General features: G+C 37.2%; 1 protein-coding gene across 1 annotated transcript; it reads left to right on the top strand.

The window, feature by feature from the left end:
- Nucleotides 1-2,769: 2,769 nt before the first annotated feature.
- Nucleotides 2,770-18,171, top strand: LOC149025076 (RING/FYVE/PHD zinc finger superfamily protein). Its single transcript, XM_089145285.1, has 8 exons — nt 2,770-2,832; nt 2,923-2,955; nt 3,174-3,391; nt 12,022-12,107; nt 12,217-12,363; nt 13,422-13,545; nt 16,791-17,077; nt 17,269-18,171. The coding sequence occupies exons 3-8, from the start codon at nt 3,211-3,213 to the stop codon at nt 17,359-17,361; spliced, it is 918 nt and encodes a 305-aa protein (XP_089001411.1). The 5' UTR covers nt 2,770-2,832; nt 2,923-2,955; nt 3,174-3,210; the 3' UTR covers nt 17,362-18,171.
- Nucleotides 18,172-18,488: the final 317 nt, after the last annotated feature.

The following is an 18,488-nucleotide window of genomic DNA, read 5'->3' as shown; positions in this document are numbered from 1 at the left end:
ACTGTCCACGATATAATCACCGAAATCGGCCATATATTGTCGATTTATTGAATAAATCGAATCACTGGGGGAATCATGTTGCCCCCAGCGACATGTGTCAGCGGTATATCGCCCACACAATTTTCCTTGTTTAGCCCTCGATGGAAATGTGGCAGTTTGAAGTCGTTTAGTTTTGTTATGTGAAAACTTTGACCAACCCAAGATAAATGTTTAGGGGCCAAACAAAAAAAATTAATAAAGAGTTGCGACCCATCTAAGATATTTAATCATTACTAGTAACGTACCACACGCATTGCATGTCATTATTTGTTGATTTTTAAAATAATTATAAATGCGTTGATCTCTTGGTATCATTCAGATAATATTTAATTATATTAGTAAAGTACCACAAAATTATTTTATTTGTTGAAATTTTTAAATAATTATAGATGTGTTGATTTCTAGGTGTTATTCATGAATCACATGATAGAGTGTATAGGGTTTACCTGTCTAACATCGCTTTCCAATAGATATACAACATGGTTCTATTTAATAATGGTGTTTTTATATATATTTTTTCAAATGATAGTTATTTTAATATATTTAGTTATTTTAATATATTTAGTTCTAATGGGAATGGAGACACTTAACACTTAAATTCAAGCACGAATAGTAAGAGGCATTAAGTTTGAATTGTAGTGGAAATGATTAATTACAATTAATACTAGATTACAAATGATTAATTAATTATAATTTGAGTTTTTTTCTGGTCAATTATTTATTTAATTATTATGTTGGATGAGAGTTGTTTTTAATATATTTAATTCTAATGGAAAATTTAGACCATTGAAATCCATGTATGGACTTTGTTTTTGGTAAAAATGTATGAATATCAATAATCATTTAATTTGAGTTTTAGTGGAGAGATCAATTGTAATTACTATTAATATATAATTAGGATGAAAAATTAATTAGAACACATATTTGCAATTTTAGACATAATTAATTATATCTTATTGGCGAGTAATTGAGGGTATTCTAGGAATAAAAAATGTAATCATCATCCATGAATTTGTGCTTTTATTACAATAGCATGATATATATCATCTAAATAAACAAACCCACATATTATTAAGCACTTAATTTGGGTTTTAACGGAGAGGATCAATTATAATTAATATTAGTATCTAATTAGGACAGAAATTAATGAGTATAAAAATACAAATTTAGACATAGTTAATCATATCATTTTGGTGAATAATTGAAGGTATTCTAATAATAAAAAAATATATAATCATCCTCAATGAGTTCATACTTTTATGATAATTGATAATATGTTAGGTCGGCTAGTATAAAAACATATAGTAACAGAAGATGGCTACACTTTCTTACCTAAAAAACCCTTACGTTTCACTTAATAGACATATTAAATGAGATCTAAAAAAAGTAATATTACATTTAATAAGTATGAATATAATTAATATTAATTAAATATATTTTCTTTAATTAATTAATACTTTTAATTAATAACACTAATAAATTCCAATTACTGATAATATTGATAGTTTCATTTGCAAAGTCTTGAAAATAGTAACCAATATCTCTCCATTTTCCTTAGTATTTGGTAATTAAATAAATATTTACATATTTTAATTGTTAATATTTTATTTTTAATAATTATATAAATTTACTTTTCAAATACATTGAATGTGTAATAGATTAGGTGGCTTGTTCAACTTTTTTTGTGGATTTACTGCGTTCAATACAACATATTGAATTAACCTTCTATGTGTAAAGGGAGTTTGATATGTTAGGAATTCTTAAATGAGGTGATGTGGTTTAGGAATATTGTCTGGCAAGATATTGTCTGGCAAGTATGGAGATTAAACTGGTTGTGTGAGAAATGAGGAAATAAATCAATAAATTATATCATGTTCGATAAAATATAGTATCTAGTAATTTGTTTAGTGTTTCAATTAGAGATTTTATTATTTTATTCTTACTTTGTTAGTTTAACCAATAGTTTTGTTAATTAATGATAATTTGTTTGACTAAATAATTAAAGGTGTTTTTGAAGTTAGTAAATGATTTTTATTCTTTTCGATCCTCGTGCGTTACGAAAAGACGAATTTAATAAACATGGAGGTTCAAGCAATCTATGGCAAAATTAGAGAAGAAGTTCAATAACTTCACATCTATCAGAATCAGAAATAAAGACTCTAGATATACTTCTCATAATTGTACTTATTTTTTTATTTTTTTAAGAGATAAACATTTCCATCTATAAAATAGTCGGTTAGCAGTCCTCACACGGAAATCCGACGATTATACATGTCAACATATATATATATATTTATATATATATATATATATATATATATATATATATATATTGGTATCTAAGGTTCACTTGGGCCAGCTTGCGCGTACCTTGATTACATCCTCAGGGGGTTGTTTGTAGTCCGTAAGGGTCAAACCCATGACCTCTATACTGAGAAGTATGAATATTACATATGTAATGTAAATATAATATTAAGCTTCGCCCATGGCTTCTAAGTAGAAATTTAGATTTTACGTGAAGACATTGATTTTTTTGTTTTTCGATGAAAAGGTGCTTTGTATTAAACTAGGAATATAAAATAATTTGATCAGTGTTAACCGATCAACCGAACGAGATTGGGGCACACATATTCCAATCTAACGTCACATACGGGCCACTGAGTAAATGGTTTAAATTTATCTATGGCCCTGATGGCTTCATCTTGGAAGGGCCCAGAAATGTCTGGGCAGCACTGGTACGTGAGAGGCACGTAAAACTCGTCATATGGTCAGGTTTCCACTTTCAATGTACAGGTTTGGAATCATACATCTCTTTCTTGTTTTGGTTTTTCTGCGAATTCGCTACTGAAACTCTTCAGATTCGTGTTTCTCTTACAACTCTAGGATTTCTTCCTTCAATCTCCGGACCAGGCTCCGGTAAGTAATCTCAATTTCTCCGTTAATCCCAATTCGAAATCATATTAATTCGTCGTTAATTTATAATTTAATTTTGTGATTTTATCCGTTTTGTGTCATCGAACTCTGTTTTGTTAAATGTCTGATGCTTTCTGCATGTTAGGGTCTGTCGTGTTTTTTTTTTCTTTTCCCAAAGCCTTCGTAATTGTTCGGTCTTTGATGATCTTGGATTGCTTTAGGATTTTGTAAACCTCTTGTGGGTTGTGTTCAATATCAATGACGGGGGAGCTGCAGTTAGCACCGGCGGGGAATGAAGAAAGTCCTGGTGACTCCGATCCTCTGCTTGGAAACGAGGTTAATTCGTCGACCGGAAGTTCGAACGAAATAAAGGATGTAGAGATTGAAGCTCCGACGGCGGCTTGTTGTCGTATCTGTTTGGAATACGATGGCGAACCAGGTAATGCTCGCTTTCTGATAATTGAACTTTAATTCCTTTTTTTTAAGGTGAGATTTTACATCCTATTTGATATAAGTTACTTGGGCATTTTGTGTTGAATTTGAATCCAGATCATTCATGCGTCTAGAAAACGAGTCCGCATTGCCATAATTTATAATTTCTTACCCCTCCAATTTTCCCTATAGAAAGTGTTGATACGAAATCCTGACCTTGGGTGGTTGAGGTAATCTCTCCTATGAGCAAGTCAGTACCAAGGAGATATGAACTCAATCATATAATAAGAAACTCATGTAACTGATCACCTTAAAATATGAATAATTACTTTCTTCTACCTGCTTGTGGTGTTTGTATAGTTTAAGGGCCTGTTTGGTTACTTGAGTCTGTAGATTTCAAAAATTTAGAGATTTCAAATCTACAGACTTCAAATCTCTAGAGTCATGGTTCGTAAAATTAACTGTTTGGTTAGTTTGAATTTTTGGAATGAAATTTCTAGATTTATCCTAAAAAAATATTTATTGAATTATGGTTAAAATCTTTAACGCTTTGATAGTATGGGTGAAATCTCTGGATTTCACCTCATACCCATAAATCTACAAATTCACGTTTTTAGTGTAAAAATGTGAGTCTCTAGATTTCATGAATCTAGAGATTCACACAACCAAACAGGTAAAAAGCTCCCATTTGTGAATCCAGAGATTTGAAATCTCTGGATTCGCGTAACCAAACAGGCCCTAAGATAATAGAGTCAGATTCGGTTAACTACAGAAATAGTTATTTACCCGTCTCATCCTTCTAGATAGTTGATATATAGTAGAAGACTATCTTGATGAACTTTTCTTGATCGGACGGTCGGACCGACCCTTGATCGGATGGTCGGACTAGGTCGGACCGACATCTCTAAACCAGATGGTCGGACCGGTCAGGAGATAATGGTCATTCCAGTCATTAAAATAAGCCCCACAATTTGTTGGAGTCGTGAGTAGTGTGTCCAACCCATAAGGATTACAATGTTCCCGTGTTGGATGTACTTGATCGGTCCGTGCAAGTCTCTTATTTCAAAAAATGTAATGTCTCACTTATGAGTAACCGTCATTCGCGGGCGAATATCGACGCACATTCTCCAAAGATTGCGCGAGCCCTGCCATGTGTCAAATCCGTCAGGTCTCATTAATTACCCATTATGATTTTGAAAAGTCCTTTCATCTGTCACCGATCAATTGTTGTTTTTTATGATTGTTGGATGGGTACTCAAAGATATTTAAGTCTGGGCCGTTGATGATGGAATTATTAACTCCTTTGGATTGGGATCTAACCCTATTATAAATACCTTCTTCCTCTTTTCTTCTTACTTCATTTCTTCTACTGTGACTGCGAAAAGTGAAAGTTGTTGTTCTCTGAAGTTTTCTTCTCTTCTACCCTTGGGTTGCTGCATTGCTTCGTCTCTTACGAAATGCATGAACCAGTAAGTTGTCTGCACCTTTCTTTTCCCTTTATTTCTATAACAGTTTATAGGATAAATAGTATGTTTTTGACTTCAACCCTTATGAGTCTTTTTTTTTTTTTTTTTGCTTTTCTGTTTGTGTTTTTCTCTTCATTTCTCCACTGTAATCTTCCCTATTCGTTTAGAAAACCATGGTTTTAGTGAAAAGAGCTTCTGTTGTTTCCCAATCTAGTAGAGACTTAGGTGTCGAAAAACCTTTAAGTTCTGCATCTATGGATGATTCAGATATTGAACAGCCCATGAATCCCGGACAATGTTCCAGTGGTCGGTTCGATGAACCTTCCACAGACCTCTCTGGTCGTGATCCTTCTAGTAATGATGGTGAAGAAGTTAATACTGAATCCCAACCTATGACAGTTAGGAATTCCTTGAGAACCCGAGCTTGGTTTAAAACTGAACGGAAAAGGTGGAAAGATAGCCTGTCCTTTGCAAAATACAGAATCGAGCAAATCTAAGACCTTACCCCCGACCATATAGATTACGATCCATACTCCTTTGGTCCTAAATTCCAGCCTTCCCATATGACTGAAGAACGACTAGAGTATCTTCGCCAAAAATAAGATTTCATTCTTCGTGTCCTGACCAGTGCTGAAAGGGCGAACACTCCTCGTCTCGGGGATTTTCCCTTTATGAAGATGCCTTAAAAAGTGGTTTTCGACTTCCCGTTCATGACCTCTTTAGGGAAATAATGATCCATTTCCAAATGTGCCCGGGGATGTTTGTGCCAAATAGTTGGCGCAACGTTATTTTTTTTTGGAGTTTTTGACAGGGTAAAGGAGTTAGAGTTCGACCATCCCTTGCCTTGTTTCTTCAATTCTTCATGGTGAAGAAATAGGAACAAGATGGGTGGTATTATCTCTCTAAGTGTACCTCTTCCCCGTGCGGTTGGAACGGGAACTTTGTAGGGACTGGCACCCTCTCGTCCAACACTAAAAGGTGGCGTCGTCTTTGTTCGGCCACCCTCAGAGCCTTCTTTCCCTATCTATTGGGTCCGCGGACCGATTAGAGGATCAAACAATTTTCCAATTCTTTCTGAAACTGAGAAGCGTGCTCGGGAGCGGATTCTTCGGCTTCCTACTGAAGATAAGAATATGTTTGTTGTTCACGGCCATTGTCTGGAATACCCCAATGTGCTACGTCATTGGGGGTTCCTTCCTAGTGAGTCATTTTTATTTCTGATTTCTTTGTTGGAGTATCTTCTTTTGGTCGGACCTAATTTCATTCGTCTTTTGTCTCAGTGTTGCTTAATCCCGCAGAGTGTGCCTGAGCAGCCGAAAAAGAAATGGAAGAGGCGGAGACAAGAGTACCGACCAAACTAGAGCGTGATCGATCCACCAGAAGTAAACCAAATTTGTCTTCATCTGCTCTGAAGAGACCTAAAGATTCTTCTGACTTACCAACCCGGCTAGGAAAGAAAAAAGTTTCTTCTTCATTTGTTGCTGGTTCGGGAGAGGATGTGGATGCTTCTTTCACTTCTAGCCCAGTGAAACCTTCATCTAGTGCTTCACCGAGCACACATACTTCAAAGGCTTCTGTTCTTCATCCAAGTTGGTCGCTTACTTCTGACTCTTTTGTTTTGAACAACCAAAAAGATGGAACTTTTGTAGCCAAGGATTGGATGTCGGGAGTTTTGCTGCCTGTCGATCAGAAGTTCTTGAAAGAGATTGGCCCCTTACGAACCCATGACGTAATGACCAAGTAAGTTGGTATTTGTTGTTTTGCTTATCAGAGTTATTTCTTTTGGCTTTTCTTGAGTAACCTTCTTTGTTAGGTTACTTTGTGCTTTGTCTCAAGTAATGGGAGGCAGCCTAGAGGCTGCTCGGAGAGACCATGTTGTCACCCACCAGCTTTGAAGAAAAAGTCAAGGATATGGGTGCCCAGTTAGAAAGTTTGGTTGGAGAGAAAGCGGTTATGCAAGAAAGAGTGGTAACTTTGGAGACTCGAGCACAGTCCGCCAAGGATCAAGTGGCCGCCCTAAAGTCTGAATTGGAAGATTGTAAGAAGTTGTTGGCAAGTCAAGATAGAGCACTTGCAACTGCCGAACAAGAGAAGTTAACTAAAGATCAGTTGATTAAAGATTTGACCGACCAAATCACTCAAGTTTCTCCGGCAACTTTCGAAGATCTTTCCAACGATCTTAGGCATGAAGTAATCCGCAAATGGGTTCTTACTAAAGGGTGTCAAGAATTCGTGGCTAAGGTAGCTGCCCCAGCTTTCAAGTATGGTCGGCAATACGCTTTTTCGAGCATCATCGGTGCGTTCCGTGGACTCGACCTTAAGAAGTTGCATCAATTCATTGATCTGAGCATCTATGATGATCTCAAGATCCCCCGTCCAGCTTGGGCATTAGGTAAGAAAGCATTTCCCTTGCCAAAGGATGTCGATGTTCAGGATTTTCTGAACTCCGATTGGGAACCTACCCTTGAGGAGGGATCTCAAGCGGGTACTTCCTTGAGCCCTCCTAGAACTGAACAAAAATCTCTCGAGGACGTAATCGCCGACCAGGACTCTCCCGATCAGCAACCTTCTATTTGATTTAGATCTTTTTGTTTTGTCTGTGGTTGTAGAGCAAAACAATTATTTTGGTCTTCTTTTTGTATTTAAATAGCCCAATATTGTTTGGTATTTATGACTATTGAAGTAACAATGAACTTGATGTGTTGTCTTTAGTTCGGGACTAAACAATTCTGTCTTCACACTTTATTAGCTTTATGTCATGATGTTCGGTGTATAGCTTGTCACTTCATCAATTTTCATGTCGTGATGCTCAGTGTATTGCTTTATTCGTTCTATAACGAATATTGATACTATCCCCTAGGCATGATAACTTGAAGAAGTGAAGTACCAATATGGCCGTATCATTTGAAGTATAATAATTCATGTTCAAGAGCATAATAGTGTTTGGTGCTCAAACTACTAGTATCCTTCTCTATTCCCCGTCAGGGTAACTTGAAGTAAATCATGATGTGGATAAATTTAATGAAGCTGATTCATTTAAAATCATGAAGTAAATAAAAAAGTTGAAGTAAATTATTAGATTTCAGCAAAATTGAATCATGAAGTAAAACTGAAGTACGAGGGTTTAAAACCCTTAAATAGAAATTGTATGCTGAAGTTTTTATCTCCAAAATGTTGCACTCTAGGCTTTCGTGCCTAACAAAACTTGGGTGAAGAATACCCTAAGACATTTTTGGAAACTATGCTTATTGATAGTATTTCCTGAGATTGTTTGAATTCCATGATTGAGGAATTTTATCATTTGTTTATGGATCTCGCAAGTGGTATGCTCCTGGAGCAACTTGTTGGATTATTATGTACAGTCCTTCCCAATTTAGGGCCAGTTTCCCTTGATTGGTTGGATCCGAGGTAGCTGTTCGACGAAGTACAAGTTCACGGGGGAAGTATTGTTCGTTCCGCACCTTCGCATTGTAGTATGTTGCGATTCTTCGCCGATATTCTTCGAGTTGAAATTGTGCTTTATCTCTTATCTCATCAATCAAATATAGGCTAGCCTTCATCCCTTCGATGTTTGCTTCTTCTTCGAATTCTTTTTCTCAGAGTGATCTGACTAGAATCTCGACAGGGACTTGGATCTGCTCCATAAGCTAGTCTGAACAGCGACTCTCATGTGGTCGTTCTCGAGGTTGTTTGGTATGACTAGAGTACGCTGGGTAGCTTGTCCACTCATCTTCCTTTGAGTTAATCGAGTCTTTTCTTTAAACTGTTGAACATGGTTCTATTAGTGACCTCAACTTGGCTGTTACTTTGTGGATAGGCCACCGAGGAGAATCGGTGTTCGATCCCCTGATCCTTGTAGAATGTTTCGAATGCGATGTTTTCGAACTGCTTCCCATGGTCGGTCACTAGGATCTTTGAAATTCCATATCTGTATACTATGTTGTGTTTGATAAAACGTTTCATTTGCTCGGTATTAATTGTTGCTAGGGGTTATGCCTCTACCCATTTTGTAAAATAGTCTACTACTACCACCAAATATTCTCTTCCCCCTAATGCGTTTGATAATTTCCCTATCAAATCTATTCCCCATCTTGCGAAAGGTATTGGGGATAAAACTGATGTTAGAGGGACTGCAGGTGTGTGCGGAATCTTTGCATGTGCTTGGCACTTGTCGCTTTTTTTTTACGAAGTTTTTTGCATCTTCTTGCATGATCAGCCAATAGAAACGTTGACGTAAAGTTTTGTTAGCTAATGCTCAAGCTCCTATATGTGCACTGCAGATTCCTTCATGTATTTCTCTTAGGACTTTAGTTGCCTCTAAGGGTCCCAAACATCTCAGAAGTGGTCGGGTCAAAGATTTTTTATATAGTCGTCCGTTTTTATAGTAAACCGAGCAGCTCTTTGTTGAATTGCTTGGGCGACTTTTTTATCCTCCGGTACACTGTGTTTTGCATTGGACCTTATAGTTTCAGTATTCCCAATATATCGAGCCTTTCTTTTTGCTTGTCGATTTGATTCCTCCGTTGGTCCACCGAACACGGTGTATACGGGGGATCTTTTTCCTCGATTAACTTTATCCTCTGGTTGCCATTTGGTCAGGCTTCTTCCTTCCTCACGATTATCCGATCTTTCTCTTTTCCAACCTGCCTTAATTTGTGGTGGTGCTCCTAGCTTGGTTTGGATGTATTTCTTCAGTTGCCCTTGGGAAATTAATTTCTCAATTTCCATCTTCATGTTTCTACAATCATCGGTTCAATGACCATGATCTTTGTGAAATTCACAGTACTTGCTTTTGTCACGATTCTCTAGTCGAGCATGAATTTTGTTCGGCCATCTGAGTAGCCCTTGGCCTTTTATTTGCATCAAGATTTCTGACATCCTGGCATTGAGGGGTGGATAGTTACCCTTATGTTGTTTGGTTGGTTCTGCCTGGCTAGGATTGACCGAACTCGATCCTAGCATCCTGGTCGGTTGAAATCTTTCTTTGCCGTTTTTCACTTCTGTATTCGGCTCCTTCTTTCGAGACTCTAGGGTTTCTGATATCTCTGCTTGTTTGTGACATCTCTCGAGCAGGTCAGCATATGTTTCTGACATATCTAACAGGAGTCGTTCGAGTAAGCCTTCATGATTAAGTCCCTGATACAATGCGTGGAATGCAATCTTCTCATCCAAAATTTCAATTTGAATGGTCAGATTGTTGAACCTTTGAAGAAAGCTTCTTATGGATTCGATTCGACCTTGTTTAATAGAAAACAAAGTATCTTCTCTCTTCTTGGTGCTTACTCTGCTCTGAAAGCGTGATAGGAAAACCTGACCAAGATGGTCAAAATTTTCAATAGAACCGTTTGGGAGTCCCAAGAACCACTCTGAAGCAGATCCGATCAGAGAGGCAGGGAAAATTCTACACAGCTATTTCTCTATGTCTATATGAAAACCTGATAGATTTATAATGCATGATATGATGTCTCGGGCATCTTGCCCCATCAAACATAGTGAAAGTAGGGCACTTGAAATTCTTAGGCATCTCTGGCTTCGATATGGTTCGAACAAAAGGATTTTCTTTTAAAACATAATACAGTGCATCCTTACCTGGATCTTTCAATTTTTTCAGCTTCTCATCCAATTCCTTGAACCGTCGATTCAAGTAGTCCTCATGCTTATTTGGACCATTGCTGTCGTTTTTGTTCTCTGGATCCTTGATCGGATTAGTGCTGCTTCCCCGATCTTCATCATCATTGCCTGGAGGAATTTCTTTTGGAGTTGCCTCCTTTGATGCTCTAGATTTTTCTCCTATCTTCTCCTTTGCTTTTCCCCGTTCTCTTTGAGGTGGTCGGGGTGATTGATCGGGCATTAGTGGTTGCCCTTCTCTGGTTCCGTCAGGGTTAATTAAATTTCCCTGGCAACCGGCTCTTGGGGCGACTAGATGGCAAATGCTTACCCTAACCAATTCGTTCAAACATGAGATTTGTTTTTGAAGCTCACCGAACTGATTCATAGTAACAAATTGATTTAGATTGCTCTGGTGGTTCTTCATGTTGAGAAATCCTCGTGGTTTTTGAGGGAATGTTCCCAGTATTGATTTCTTTCTCGCCTTCACTAGATTCTTCTCCAATCATTGACCTGGTTTGCACCATGACTTCTTGATGAATTTCCCACAGACAACGCCAATTGTTGATACGAAATCTTGCTCGTCCTTCCCTGTCAAATTCCTGTAAAACACGTGCTCTACCTTGGGTGGTCGAGGTATGTCTCCAACGAGCAAGTCAGTACCAAGGAGATATGCTAAATCACTTAATAAGAAACTCAAGTAATTGATCACCTCAAAATATGAATAATTACTTTCTTCTGCTTGCTTGTGGTGTTTATATAGTTTAAGATAATAGAGTTAGATTCGGAACCACTACAGAAAGAGTTATTTACCCGTCTCATCCTTCTAGATAGTTGATATATAGTAGAAGACTATCTCGATGAACCTTTCTTGACCGGACAGTTGGACTGACCCTTGATCGGATGGTCGGACTAGTCAGGAGATAATGGTCATTCCGGTCATTAACAGAAAGTATTATCATCGTTATGCTTTTTGAGTTCTGAAAATAAATTTTGGATAATTATGTCAACTTTGGTACGAACGTTTCCATTTCAACTCTTGTTTATTTACTATACCCGGACATTACATGAATCTCATTTAAACATCAGTCTTGCAGAAACTATTGTACTTGTGCGCCATGCTATATTGGGTTGCTCATTGTCTCGAGGGCTGGATTAGGTTTAGCATGTTTCAAGCTTTTGTTTTTACTGGAGTTGGTTTAGTTGAAATATAGAATTAAGTTTCTTATTATGCCCCTCATTTCTTTCCTAAGTGCTGTTATTGCTCTTGCTATTGCCACTTTCTCTATCCCTTAGAGGTTTTAAGCTAGTCAATTTGTGCGTTTCTTAGTGAAACGTTGACGTGTGAAATTTGTCCTTTCATTCGTTACGCAATGAAGCTGTTTTCTAGTTTATCACAGTATGTTTTGCTATTACTGTGATCTGGTTCATGTTAAGAAGTATATTTGTCACAAAGTTACAGACTGCCCTTGAGAAGAGAGTAGTGATTTGGATCATGATTTTTGACAAGTCTAATATGAGATCATGTTTCACGATCACCATAAAAATGTTGTTTCTGGTACAGGTGAAGAATTGATATCTCCTTGCATGTGCAAAGGAACCCAGCAGTTTGTTCATCGTTCATGCCTTGACCATTGGCGCTCAGTGAAGGCATATTTTCTTTCTCTTGATTCTAAATTCAATAATTCAAATAAGCACATGTATGCCATAAGTGAAATTGATGACACTACAATTTTAACATTTCTGTTTTTTCCTACAGGAAGGATTTGCTTTTTCACATTGCACAACTTGCAAGGCACAATTCCATCTTCGGGTTGAATTACTTAAGGACTATTCCTGGCGCAAAATAAAATTCAGAATTTTTGTGGCAAGAGATGTTCTGCTTGTATTTTTGGCTGTTCAAACTGTAAGTATGGACCCTGATTCTTACCTATATATCATGCATTGAAATGATAGGAGTATATATGATTTGTCAATTGTATATAGTCTTGACTGCTTTGATTGGCAATAGTGAAATTCATGGGTCTAGTTGCATCTGTTTAAATAATACAAAAGCCTCTTACGCTTCAAACAATAATAAGATCACATGATACACTATCTGGATTCTTTAGCCATTGGCCAGATGGCCAAGGTTACAAGTAAACTTGTATCATTCTCAATGCTGAGATTTTCCATATTAAATCTAGGTTGCAAGCTGTAGATGCAATGTAGACATTTAAGTCGTCACCAACACTTCATTCCACCAACAAATGTAGGTGTCAAGAATAACAGATCTAGAGAATCAACCTGTGTTCCCACCAGGAGAAACTACTCAAGGCTCTTTAATTTTGGGTCCATTTTATTTGGAAAAATCCTTTTATATGCACCATTTCATAAACTGGAGTGAAAACCAAAATTATAGCCCGCAAAGGTTTAGTTTAAATTCATACCTAGAGAATCAACCTGTAATCCCACTTGACCTTTTCTGAATCCCAAATTTTTTCATGAAATCTCAGTCATTTCGAATCATGTATAGAACTACCACAGTTCATGGAAAGTTTCGGCCCCTCTTATGCTCTGAAGTCTGAATGCAAACTGGGTAAAATTTTCATAGACAATTTATTTTCTCTTTATATATATTGATGAGTGTTCTCTGTATAGAAGTTTACACCACATAATTTTATTTTTTTTGGTGATTCTTTTTACATGTGTGTTTTCTTCTCTTATTATTATTATTATTTTTTTTTTTTTTGGGGGGGGGGGGGGGGGGGGGGATGGAAATTCTTTTTGACACACAGCTCTTTCGATGTATTGAGAATAACGGTAATTTGGATTACGATTCTTAAAATCTGAGGTGCAGACGGGGTGAACCTTTTGTCATTTATTTCGGGTGGATAAGATTAATCCCTCATGTGTGTCTTCCTATTTCAGAGCATAAGTAAATATTGTGTTCTTCTTATAATACCTCTTCTAAAATTCAAACAGGCGATTGCTGTAATGGGTGGCCTTGCATACTTCATGGACAAAAATGGGAATTTCCGGAACTCATTCAATGACAGTTGGGACCGTATACTATCAAAACACCCAATACCTTTTTACTATTGCATTGGTATGATTCTTCTATATTTTCCGTTTCACCTGTTTATCTTCCTCTATTTGTTATATTACCTTTATCTTATGCTAAGGGCCAAAACTTGCGGCAGTGGACTTCAAATTTAAGTAGAATCCATTTTATCTTAGCAATCCTTGAGCAGATTAGGTTAACATCTTCTAATGTTGGATCATTAATGGGGGTAGGTCTAAATCGATAAATATTATGGGGAGAAGAAGGATTAACACGGCATGAATCCAAGATACCAGATGGACAGGTAAACTAAGAGGAGGTGAATGTATAAACTTTGGTACATGGAGGATAAAGAATGGAGTAGGATGAAGTTTTAAAGCATGACGTGCTGGATGTAAAAGATTTGGAGATAGGAATGCATCTATCAAGTTTGTGTCGGAGAAAGAGATTTTCAATATAATTAGCAGCACTAGCAAGATAGAAAGGCTACTTAAGGCGGTGGAGGCTTGTCTAATTGCTTAGGTGACCAAGACTCCTAATTATTATATCTTTTATTTCCCCCCCCCTTCTAACGTATTTACTATGCAATCTATACCTTTGTCGTCCAAAATCATCATCAAGCAGCATCAAATCATAAAATATCAACATTAAGCCACCTCAAGTCATCAAAATTAAGCATAGAACTAAATGATAACAGATCCGAAAAAGCAAGCTAGTGGAAGTGTGAAACAACTAAAGCATATATTTGGTTTATATTGGACTTGAAATTGGTCATTGTCTTGGTATTACCTAGTCCCACATTATGATTTGATGGAATGGCTGTACTGAAGAAGGGAAAAATTGTAGGATAAGGGGAATGAGAAAGAGATCGCACAATCACACACCCGCAAAGGGAAAAGTCAAATTTCTATTCAATTCACTGCCTACCGCTGGGTTACAAGCATGAATTTAAAGACGAGAATAACAAATCTCCTACTTGGACTACGAAACTAGAGAAGAAGAGACAGAGAGAGAAAGGGCAAGAAAAAAAATTGCTATCCAAATTCTAACTATAATTATGATTCCTATGTTGGTAAACCCAAAACAAATAAAAGACTGAAACAATAGAGCTACTAAACATATAAACTAATTCAAAACCATTAGACCGGCTCTTTTTTGGTTTGGGTCTCGAAAGCCTACATGCCGGTCCAACCAGCCAAGTAATATTGCACCAATTTTCCTCCTCTAAAAAGAATCCATGTTCTGTTAGTCAACTCACTGTAGGAGGAATATACAGTGGTCTTCTTGAGTTGGATAGGAAGATGTTTGTAGGGAGGAATCTATCGTGTTGAAAAAAATATGTATTCTCATAACCAGGATGCTTCGCTTTCTTGTCATACAACCATAGGCATCCCAAAAGAATGTGGCAGACCTTTAAAAGGAAGAACATCACATTGCATCTTATTAATCAGTCCACCAATGGAGTGTATGAGAAAACAGCATTAATCAATCTTAGTCATCAATCTTTGGATTTGTGTTGTCCACCCATGAAACTGTTGTAGGTATTGGGATGAAGTTCCATCTTCAACCCCTACTTCTGAACATTATCCTCAGCAATAACATTGGTACAGCTGGTCAGATCGATCACTATATCACAAAGGTTATCATTGCATCACTTAAATGGTAGGGCGCGTGGCCTGAAAGAAGCTCTAGGATGTTGAAAATAAGCAAGGGGTTCATTTAAGTGTGGAAGAACTTGGGATTCTGTGGTTTATCTTGTTTAACTAAGCTGTTTAGTAAGATTATGAGCACAAGCAAAATGCTAGATGAATGGAGGAGAAGCATTGTGTTTATACTAACAAATTTAAAGGTGAATCAGATGATTACTATGGAGATATGAAGGGTTTTATTTTATTTTATTTTTATAATAATTATTATTATTTCCCCCGCGGGGGGGGGGATGGGTTCGAGTTGATATATCTGTCAAGAAATGAAACTAATATGTTACATACAAGATTATGGGATAGGGTTATTGAGGCCCACTTGAGACAAGAAACTAGTATTATGGATGGCCAATTTGGTTTTATGCTGGGAAGATTCACAGAAAAAAATATTTTACTCAGGAGACCTATTAAAAGATTGAGCTTGCAAGAATTGATAGGTGGACATCATTAGAGATATATATGATGGTTTGTTGACAAGTGTAAGAACTGTGGGGGCAATTAAGGGAATGGATTCCCCCTTACAATTGGATTACTTCAAGGATCAACTTTAACCCCTTATCTGATGTGCTTACCTTGGATGATTTAACTAGAAACATTTAAGATGAGGTTCCTTGTATTCTTGTACGTGATGATATTGTTTCATGGCTGAAGCATTGTGCACTGTCTTGGATTTTTATATTTTTTTTGGTGGATGAGACAAAAACACATGGATTAAGTAGAATGAAGATGGAGCTTATTGAGATCAAACTTGTAATCAAAAGTTTTAAGTGGAAGAAGAGTATATATGTAACTTTGTTGCACTAGGATGGAGAAGAAGGTGGTCAAAATTGCTGAGAGAAATTTTGTCACAAAATAATTCTAGGTATTGGGGCTCAGTTATTAATAAAGAAGGTGATGTAGAGGATGATATTCCATAGAGATATGAAATAGGCTGAGTGAAGTGGAGAGTTGTATATGACTGGCTCTGATTGCTGCAGAATGTTGGAGCAATTAAGATGTATCTTATAGGTTAGCTTGGTTAGGAGGCAAGCGTCCATATAGCCATATAATTGCGAATTCCATTAGTTTGGACAATGTTGAGTTATTGTCTACTAAACCACGAGCATCTATGGATCCCTAGATGTAAACCTTAAAAAGGGGGATTAAATACTAAGGATACAGGTTTGGGGCTCTTAAGGCCATCTTCCAGGCACATAGTTTGCTTACAGAAAGTAAAGGTGAAGATGTGTGATTCTCCATGCCATATAGGCATATAGCTCCCCTCCAGTCATTCTTTTCAATTCGAGATACTGGTTTATTAAATGGTGTAACCCTTTAGTGACGATACAATTAATTGCAGACATTGGCCTTGTTAGATTGGTATTTGGTAACTGGTTAATTTAAGTTAGGTCTTTTTAGTTTTTTTAAATACTAGTTAGAAGGAAAAATCTATCTAAATAAATCCTGAAATGATCACAAGTATCAGCATGATGTGCCCTCTTCCACACCCCCCCTCTTTTAAGTAAAGCATATTTGAATTTCAAGGTTCACGCCAAGGATTTTAGCACTGATGTTTCATATGTTCCGTAATCCCTTGAAAACTTGCAGGTGTAGTAGCCTTCTTTGTGCTGCTGGGGTTCTTCGGGCTTATACTACATTGCTCCTCCCTAAACAATAGTGACCCATGCATGGCTGGCTGCCGAAACTGTTGTTATGGATGGGGCATTTTGGACTGCTTCCCAGCTTCTATGGAAGCATGCTTTGCTCTTATAATCATCTTTGTTGTCATATTTGCGATACTTGGCATTGCCTATGGTTTTCTTGCTGCCACCATGGCCATCCAGAGAATCTGGCAGAGACACTACCACATTCTCACAAAGAGGGAGCTCACGAAGGTAAAAGAATCCATCAGTTATTGTCTACTGTGAAAATTCAGGGGTCTATTATCTCTAGTTGCTTAAAGGTGGAAGTAGCTGTCCATGTCCCGTGGCTTATGTCTGCTTAATATAATGGTCACCCCGGTAGCTAATGTTTCTTATCTATAAAGCAAAAATGTATAGTCTTTCTTATTTGTTAGAGGTTGCAGGAATATGTGGTCGAGGATCTTCGTGGAAGTTACACACCACCAAAGCTGGACCCAGAGCATGAGGAGCGTCTGAAATTACTGAATCTCTTGTAGAGAAGCTGATTTAATAGAGAAAAGCTGATTTAATAGAGAGGAAAAATTTCAGCGATGAAATGTCTTAGGCCTGTCCTCCAAAATGTAAGATATTGATCCATATGTTGAATTTATTAATGCATGATAATTTCTTGTGGAACAGGGGAACAGAAATTGCCTTACTTTTGGATCTCGTTGGTTTTTGCTGATGTTGCCAATTGTGAATAACAGTTCTCAAAAGCTTTGCTTTCCTCTCAGTATTTTTCTTTCCTTCGTTTCGTTGTGGCCAGGAGTCTTTGCAAGTTGACTGAACTGAATGTACCGATCGCTTTGTTGGACATTTTTTATTTGATTTCCTTGTTCACTCATGAACCGTTCAATCGTGATCTATGGTTCTCTGCTGGTGGTGGAAGGATTAGGAGTTGGGACTTTTTACTTGTGAGGGATGTGTTCTCACATATTTTCATCACATATTTAAAGAGGGTTATATTTCTAGACTATCTCGTTAGTATTTAGAGGTGGACTTTTCTCCTAAATGTGTGTCAAAGTGTGGATAGTATTATTTTCTATTTAAAAGAATTTGTAGTAAATTAGTATATTATGTTTCTATGGAGATATATATCTTAGCATTGAAAAAGTGAATTAGAGGTGAGTCTTCCTAAATATGTGGTGGAAGGATGTGAAGGAAGCATAATCCTAACCTTATCCTTCAATTTGGATTTGCCAAAGAAACAATCGAAATTTAAGTGGCATCGCACACCATAGATACGCAGCTACCGAGCTACCATGATAGAAAACTAGCCTAGTTTAGTACAATGGACAAACCATTGGGGTGGGGGTTGTCTTTTGAAAGCTGGAAATCTTATGTGTCTTTTTGCATGTGCAAGGGTCATGTTCCCTCCACACTCGGCCTTTAAGTTGGATTCGACCCTCGATGAAGGGGGTCTTGCTTCAATGCTGCGCATTTAATGCCCGATGAAGGATTGAATCTACAACATGAAAAACCGTAGGATTAATACTCACGACCTAACAGAATAGAGCTTGAACATTAATAACCCAGCAGATTAGACCTTAACCATCATGGGAGACAAGAGTCTACCAAGTATTTATAGAAGTGCCAAAATCTGACTTTCATACACAAATTTCTG

The sequence above is a fragment of the Hakea prostrata genome, chromosome 2 (assembly GCF_041222555.1).
Source record: "Hakea prostrata isolate BN-2017 chromosome 2, UWA_Hpros_2, whole genome shotgun sequence".
Lineage (NCBI taxonomy): Eukaryota > Viridiplantae > Streptophyta > Magnoliopsida > Proteales > Proteaceae > Hakea > Hakea prostrata.
This window is presented reverse-complemented; position numbering and strand designations above follow the sequence as displayed.

Coding starts and splice junctions, on each gene's coding strand:
- LOC149025076 (XM_089145285.1), top strand. CDS start 3,211: ATGACGGGGGAGCTGCAGTTAGCACCGGCGGGGAATGAAGAAAGTCCT. Junction 13,546..16,790: donor ACCTTTTTACTATTGCATTG/GTATGATTCTTC, acceptor GAAAACTTGCAG/GTGTAGTAGCCTTCTTTGTG. Junction 17,078..17,268: donor CAAAGAGGGAGCTCACGAAG/GTAAAAGAATCC, acceptor TAGAGGTTGCAG/GAATATGTGGTCGAGGATCT.